The sequence below is a fragment of the Parasteatoda tepidariorum genome, chromosome X1 (assembly GCF_043381705.1).
Source record: "Parasteatoda tepidariorum isolate YZ-2023 chromosome X1, CAS_Ptep_4.0, whole genome shotgun sequence".
In the NCBI taxonomy this organism is placed as follows: domain Eukaryota; kingdom Metazoa; phylum Arthropoda; class Arachnida; order Araneae; family Theridiidae; genus Parasteatoda; species Parasteatoda tepidariorum.
In genome coordinates, this window is record NC_092214.1 from 73,678,146 (window position 1) to 73,685,313 (window position 7,168).

Here is a 7,168-nt window from a genome sequence, read left to right on the forward strand (position 1 = left end):
TTAATATATATATATATATATATATATATATATATATAAACTTACTGCTTGTCTGAAAAATAAATAAAAAAAAAGATGTTTTTTTGAAGAAGAAAATTTTTTTTTAATAATTCGTATTAATTTAAATTAAAAAAAGATTTCTTTGAAACATATATCTTATATTAATACTAATTATATAATAAATACTTACTTATACACTTGCCAACATGTCATAGGCAAGTTTATGAGGAACAAAATCCAATGCCACTCAATTAACAAAAACAAAGTAACCAGGGCTTGAGCTATGATTTCAGCAAGAACCCACTAAAGAACAAAAATTTAAAAATTATATTAAGTCAAGTTGACAACATCGCTAATCTGTGTATGAAGGTTTCATTATCAAGATGAGCAGCATAGCAACCAGTATAGATACAGAGATTTTGATTTTCCATGAGCCTCTCATGAGTTTTACAATCCCTATGGATTTATTCAAAAATAAATGTCTTTGTCAGTTAAAAATATTCTGAAATTGTGAACTGATACCTGGTATTTAACTCTGAAAATGGTATTCCCTCCTCATTCTTAACTGTTATTTTTTTATTCAAATATAGTGTGATAAGACAAGTTTTGATTGACGATGGATTAATGGTATGACGTTATCAACAAATTCAAATTAATACTTAATTTAATATTTTATTGTATGAGAGAATTTAAATAAGAGTGGTATGTTTGTTTCTCCTTGTCGCATATCCATATTTTCTTAGTAAATATTTTATTTTCAAATTGTTGCAAAAACAGAAAATTACATATTTTTATTAAATACAGTAATGCAATTTCTGTAGCCAATCTCATTTAAATTTCTTTTCATTTAATTATCAATGCTGATTATATTATTTTTAGCTGAAAAAAATGTCCTAGTTCTGATAAGTACTTACAATTAATTAATCGTCAACACTGTAAAAACAAAAACAAGAAAAGAAAGTCTAAAAGTAGAGTTCATTCTAAATGAGGTTTAATCACCACCACATCTCCTGGAACCTAATTTTGGAACTTGGCATTTAACTGGCATGTAAACAATTAAGGAAATAATAAAACAGACTAAAAAATGAACTCACAATTCAAAGAAAAAAACTCAATATTCAATTAAAATTTATAATTGAATTCAAAACTTCTCTAATTAAAGAACTAAAAAAAGATTCAATAATTTTGAAAAAAAAAAAAAAAGTACAGTGCAACGTCCCATATCTGGACGTCCCTTTTCCGGATGGGTCGATTTCCCGGACACTTTTTAACAATCAAAATAAACAAACATTTCTTCATCTTCCCCTCTTTAAAAAAAAAAAAANACATTTCTTCATCTTCCCCTCTCCTTAAAAAAAAAAAAAGTTTTTGACAGGTTTTTTTTATTTCTCAGCTTCTAGAGATCTATGCATTGAACCCATAAATCAACAGAAAAGAGAACAGAAGATCTACTAAGACCATGACGCTCCTCCTCTGGAATGCAGGAAAGGGAGGGAATATTTGTTTTCAAAAGAGCACAACTGAGTCCCCTCCCTCCCCCTTCTTTCCTATGCAGCTAGCTAGTAAAAGAGGCATTTCCTGAAGCCTTTTTATTTGAGTGTCAGGGGAAGAAGAAATACTGTAAATAAGGGTAATCACAGCAAATGCTAAAGTGGAGGGGGAATCCCCTTTAGTCACACAACAAAAAATAAAGAGAACCCAATCAGCATGTCATGCCTTTATGCTTGATTGATAGCCAATGATGGAGAGAAAGTAAGAATTTGTCACTACCCTGCCCTCAACTTGAATGACAAGTAAGGAGGAAATGAATTTTTCTTCTCCACCTACCCACCTTAATGAATGACGGGAATTTCCCCTTCTTGCTTGAATCGTTCTAGTTCAAAATGGCGGAGAGAGCAATTAATATTTTCATAAATGTGAATTTTTTTCGTTTTTTATATTTATTTTTAAAATAGCAATAATTATTTTTTTTTTTTATAATTTTGTTTATGATTGATTAGATATCATTCTAATACTAAAACATTATTGCCCGAAAAATAATGTTTATTTATTTTCTGCTTCTTAGATTCAGATCATTTTAAGCTTCGTTTACCTTGGAGGTCAATTATACGGAAAAATCAAATATACGGACTTCAGGAAGTCCCGCCGATTCCGGATACGCGACTTTCCACTGTATTATAAACATTTTTGTCAAAATTAATGAGGATCCGAAATTATGGATATGCGGAAGGTCCCATCCTTTTATTCACCACTCTATCAATTCTTTATTCATTAATTTCATTTTTTTAAATAAAATGTTGACTAAAGAATTTGATATACAGTGTAACGTCCCATATCCGGACGTCCCTTTTCCGGAAGGCTCGATTTCCCGGACACTTTTTAACAATCAAAATAAACAAACATTTCTTCATCTTTCCCTCTCCTTTAAAAAAAAAANTATATATAAATTTATTTTTTGAAAAAACAAATTTAAATCACGTAAGATTCACAAACATTGTTAGATAAGTGATGGGTCTCTCAACCAGCCCAATTTCAAAATATCTCGTTTATGAAAAGTTTAAGAATTTTCTTTTAATAAAGTACAGAAATTTATTAGTGCAAAATACTAAAAAATCTTCAAAACCATAAATTAAGTAAGATAAAAAAGAAGTCTTAAATGCTTGTACATTAGTAGATGATGTTCAGTTACAAACTTTGCACTAATAGAATTGTAATTAAACCTTAATCTTTATTAATTCAAGTGATTAAAAGAGATACAAAACTTTTGAAATTAAAAAGCTCCGTCATTGAATCTCCTAAACCCACATTAAAACTTTTAATAAGTGAATAATCCCCAAGTTCAAGGATTGTAGAACTGATTAATAATAGAGCAATGCACTGACGTCATCTTTCCAGGAACATACTCATTGGGATTTGACACAACAGGAGTCAGTGAATAAATTAGTAGGAAAGGGAGAAAAAAAATTTCTTGTGGAGAAAAAAATTGGTAAATTTAAGTTTGACTCCCAGATTGAATAAACCTAAGAAGATTATTGAATAAATTTTGGAGAGCAGAAGAAGCAGCCAGAAATTGGGAATTTCCAAAAATGTAGAAAAGTGACCTAGTTAATGTTTTTGGCCGATTACCACATAATTTTGTTAGAAGCGCAGATGCAGCATTCCATTAAATCTCATTCTTTTATCACTCACGGTATCATGGAATACTTTTATAATGTTTTTGCAACTATCTTGGAAAATTTCTATTATGAAATATAATATTTTTTGCAATTTTTCTTCAAAATATTCATGACAAATTATTCTTTTTATGAATTCATTTAACAAAAGAATAATTTTAGTAAAAATAGATGTTTCTAAAAGAAAATTATTTTTTAGAAATTGATAGTCATAATTAAAGAACGGGATTTTAACAACTATTTTATTTTCAAGACGTATTTCCTTTATCCCATATCAATACATTTGATAGTAGAAATAAAAATACTTACTCTGTTTAATTTAGAGCAACATTGTTGAGCATTTAAATAATCACATTCGAGATCAGATAGAGTTATGACCTTAACAAAGTTAAGTTATAATCCATAAAAATTTTATTTAGTGCAAACAAAAAAAAAAAAAAAAATGAAAACGAAAGCAAATTTTATTGAAACAGGTTTGCTCCCAGAAGAATAAAATTTAACAAATGGATATATTTTCTAGTTAAATTAAAAAATCCCAAAACCTTCATTTGGACAAGCCACTACAATTGAATTTGCTTTAATATGCATTCAACACTTAAATATTAGTCGGAGAGGAATGAAAATAACACTAAGGGTTACAGAAAAAACAAATTGCAGTGATAATAGTTCAGAGAGTTTACTAGGAGAACAAAACACAGAACGTCATACAAGGATACAAATTATCCAGTTTTTTGGGTGTGCTTTTTGGTTATTAAATTTATTGTTGTATATTTATCAAGCCAAACTATTACTTTGTTTCAAGTTTCTAAGTTTGAAAAGAAAATGACAGTAAAATTCAGCTTATGCAAATATACTTACTGGCTGGATATAAAATATCCTCAATAATCAACAGAATATAAGTTAAAAGTTACATAACCATTAAACTAGCTCTGAAAAGTTTTCATTGTTCCTTTTCACGTCATTTGACACAAACACAAGTAAGTTTCTTTCAAAAAGTCTTTGAAAAAAGTAAGCTTACACTAATATTTGATACAAGAGTTCTCTCATCTTCTGAAATAGATTTATTGTTACAAGGAAACATTTATTACATAAAATATAGATAATATAATGAAAGGGATTGTCTTAAGAATAAAAACAGGTATTTTATTCTTAAAGAATAAAATACCTGTGCTTTAACAATATTACAAACAAACAAATATTAGCTTCATAACGCTAAATCTTAACATAAAAATTCATAGTTTACATTTATAAGCCTTAAATTCAGATGTTTGGAGCCTTTGCTCATATTAGCAAACCTGCTTAGAAAGAAGAAAAAAATTTTGTATAAGATTGTCTTTTAAATAAAATATTCATTAAATTTTTAAAAATGTATTTTATTTATGGGAGAAAATCATTTTGAGTTTTAACTTGATATTTAGTGTGTAACTGATAATTAATAATTTACCCTCAAGAGTTATGACATATAAAATTAACTTTTAAGTCAAAAAATAGTATAAAGAATTATTCCCCATAACGCAGATAAAATTCAAATTTTATTGCCGTTTTGTATTTGTAACATCCTCTTTTTATTTCAACGAAAAAATTACAATAAAAAATATCATCAGTACAGTGCTGTATAATAATTTAAATTGAAAATATTGTTATTGCAATATTTCATTTAACTCTTAACGATGCCGGCTAGTTTAAAACCCATAAAAAAGTAAGCCTCATTCTTTAAAAATTCGATGAATTAAAATGAATTAATGTGAGCAAATTTATGACTAAGTCATTAGGTCTTAAAATAAAATAGACCATCACTATTTCTATATTCTGTAAGGTTTTTTAAATCAGTTAAAGTAATTATTGAAAGAGTTAAAACAGATAAACTTTATTTTTATCTGCTTGTTAAATACATTATGTTTGCTACACTCGACATGGGAATGTGGTGCTTTCGAAATTTTATTTTTCCAATATAATTTTATAATTATTTCTGTTACCAGTGTAAACGTATTTATTTTATGGATGGTGTTTTCGACACTAGGGAGCACTGCAAGCTGTATGCCGCTTATACTTCCGGGTTACTGTTACGGGTGTATTTCAAAGCCATTTGGCTCACAACGACAAAATGAAAAAACAATACGCTTATATCATTTTATTAATGTTAAAATCATAAAGGGTATATAATTTTAACATTAATTGTGGAATAGCAGTGTTAAGTAGTAGTAAAATGTGGTTTGATCAATAAGAAATATGTAAACCTAACATATGAAAAAAAATCATTATTTAAACACTTCTTACCTTGTCAACAATATAACCTTGCCAACTTTCAAATTTAAATCTGAATTGTAATGTATAAACTTAATCTTGCTCCTCGAGCAATATGCTAACACTAATGTAAGATGGAGCATAACTTGCAACAAGAACAAGCAGTAATAATCAAATGGAAAGAGGCCATATCAAGACTGCCAAAAAAGCGAGTTATTCAAAATCTAGCAACCATGTCAGCTTTTTTAACAATAAATCTCTAAATAACTAAAACATATTTTCACTTTAAACTCACCAGAATTGCATAATAACATTAATATCTTATGAAATACGGCAGATTTGAGCTCAGAAATTATCTAATTTATTTCTTTTATTGAAAACAAAATTATCCGTTTGAAAATATCGCCTTGCAGAATAACATGTAGTAAGCAGCTGCAAATTTTCTAACCAGAACTAGAGCAGGCATTCAGCTAGAGATTGTTATTGTTTACATTTCTATTGAAAACACCATCCATACATATGCTGCATATTTTTACTCATTATTTTAATATTATCAAATTAAATTCTTTATATTATATTAAGAAAAAATTCTGTTTAAGAAAAAATATTCACAATTCATCTAAAAAGTTATTTTTTTCTTATTCATGTTTAATAGTTAATAAAAAAGTTTATTTTATAAAACTAATTTAACACAAATGCAATACATTTTATACTACTAAATAATGATATTAATAAATAATGCAAAAATAGGATATTTTCATAATTACAAAAAAGAGGGCAAATTTACTACTAAAATACAACAAAAGTGGATAGTTTTGAATTCTTTATTTAGAAGGATAATAATTAAAAAAAAGTTTTTTTTTTTTTACTTTGAATTTGAGACTTAAAATATTACCGGATTTAAGCCACAAAAAGTGGGTTAACAACAAAAAAAACTATGTTTCACAAAAATTATATTTTTAAATAACAGCACTTGAAGAAAAAAAATTTGTGTTTCAAATTGAAACTCTGAAATTTATAAACCAACCAAATAGTAAAAAATATCGTTTCAGCAAAAGCACAGATATCTACCCTTATTAATGATATACCTGAAACGTAATAATTTTTTTCTAAATTCAATGAGTTAGATATCTGAGGAAAAACATAACTGCATTATAAAGTAATTGGTAGCAAACAGAGTTTAAAAATTTTTCACAGTTATTATCTTTTAGGGCAGAAGTAAACGATTTCAAATAAAACCATTTGTCTTTTCGAATATAAAACTAAAATAATAAAGAGTTAAGTTACTCAAACAATGGGATTAAATTTATTTGAATTGATAAGAATATACTCGATTTAAATAACACTAGAGTATAATTTTTTAATAGAAAATACATTTTGAATAGTGAAATATAAAAGTGTTTATATTTTCTATCTTTTTCTTTAATATAATTATAATTTTGTTCCAAATAATTAAAAGGATACAACATAAACAGTGAGAAACAGCAAAGCACCAATATCAATCAATGAGAATACGAATAATGTAACATCGCCGATCATATTTATGACTTTCGAAAAATAGCTAGGCAATGATTATAAATTAAATAGAATTAAGTATTAGATAAGAACTGACATTCCGTAAGAATTTTGACTTCAGAGCATTTTCAACTGCTTTTCCTTTCCATTACATTCTCCGGTTGCCAGTTTCTGCCCAAATTAAACACACTGCTAGGATAAATTTAGAACTTGGCGAACAAAAAACAAGGGGCGCG

At 27.3% G+C, this 7,168-nt stretch overlaps 1 protein-coding gene across 1 annotated transcript in view; it reads right to left on the minus strand.

Annotated features, from left to right (window-relative positions):
• The window catches only part of LOC107442979 (cornichon-like protein), a 14,837-nt gene extending 7,723 nt beyond the window's left edge, over positions 1-7,114 (minus strand). Inside the window, exons 1-3 of the mRNA XM_016056702.4 lie at positions 6,882-7,114; positions 3,483-3,551; positions 191-303 (exon numbers count right to left, since the gene is read on the minus strand). Of these exons, the coding sequence (XP_015912188.1) occupies positions 191-303; positions 3,483-3,551; positions 6,882-6,956 (257 nt within the window). The 5' untranslated portion in view covers positions 6,957-7,114. The remainder of the gene's footprint in view (positions 1-190; positions 304-3,482; positions 3,552-6,881) is intronic.
• Positions 7,115-7,168: the final 54 nt, after the last annotated feature.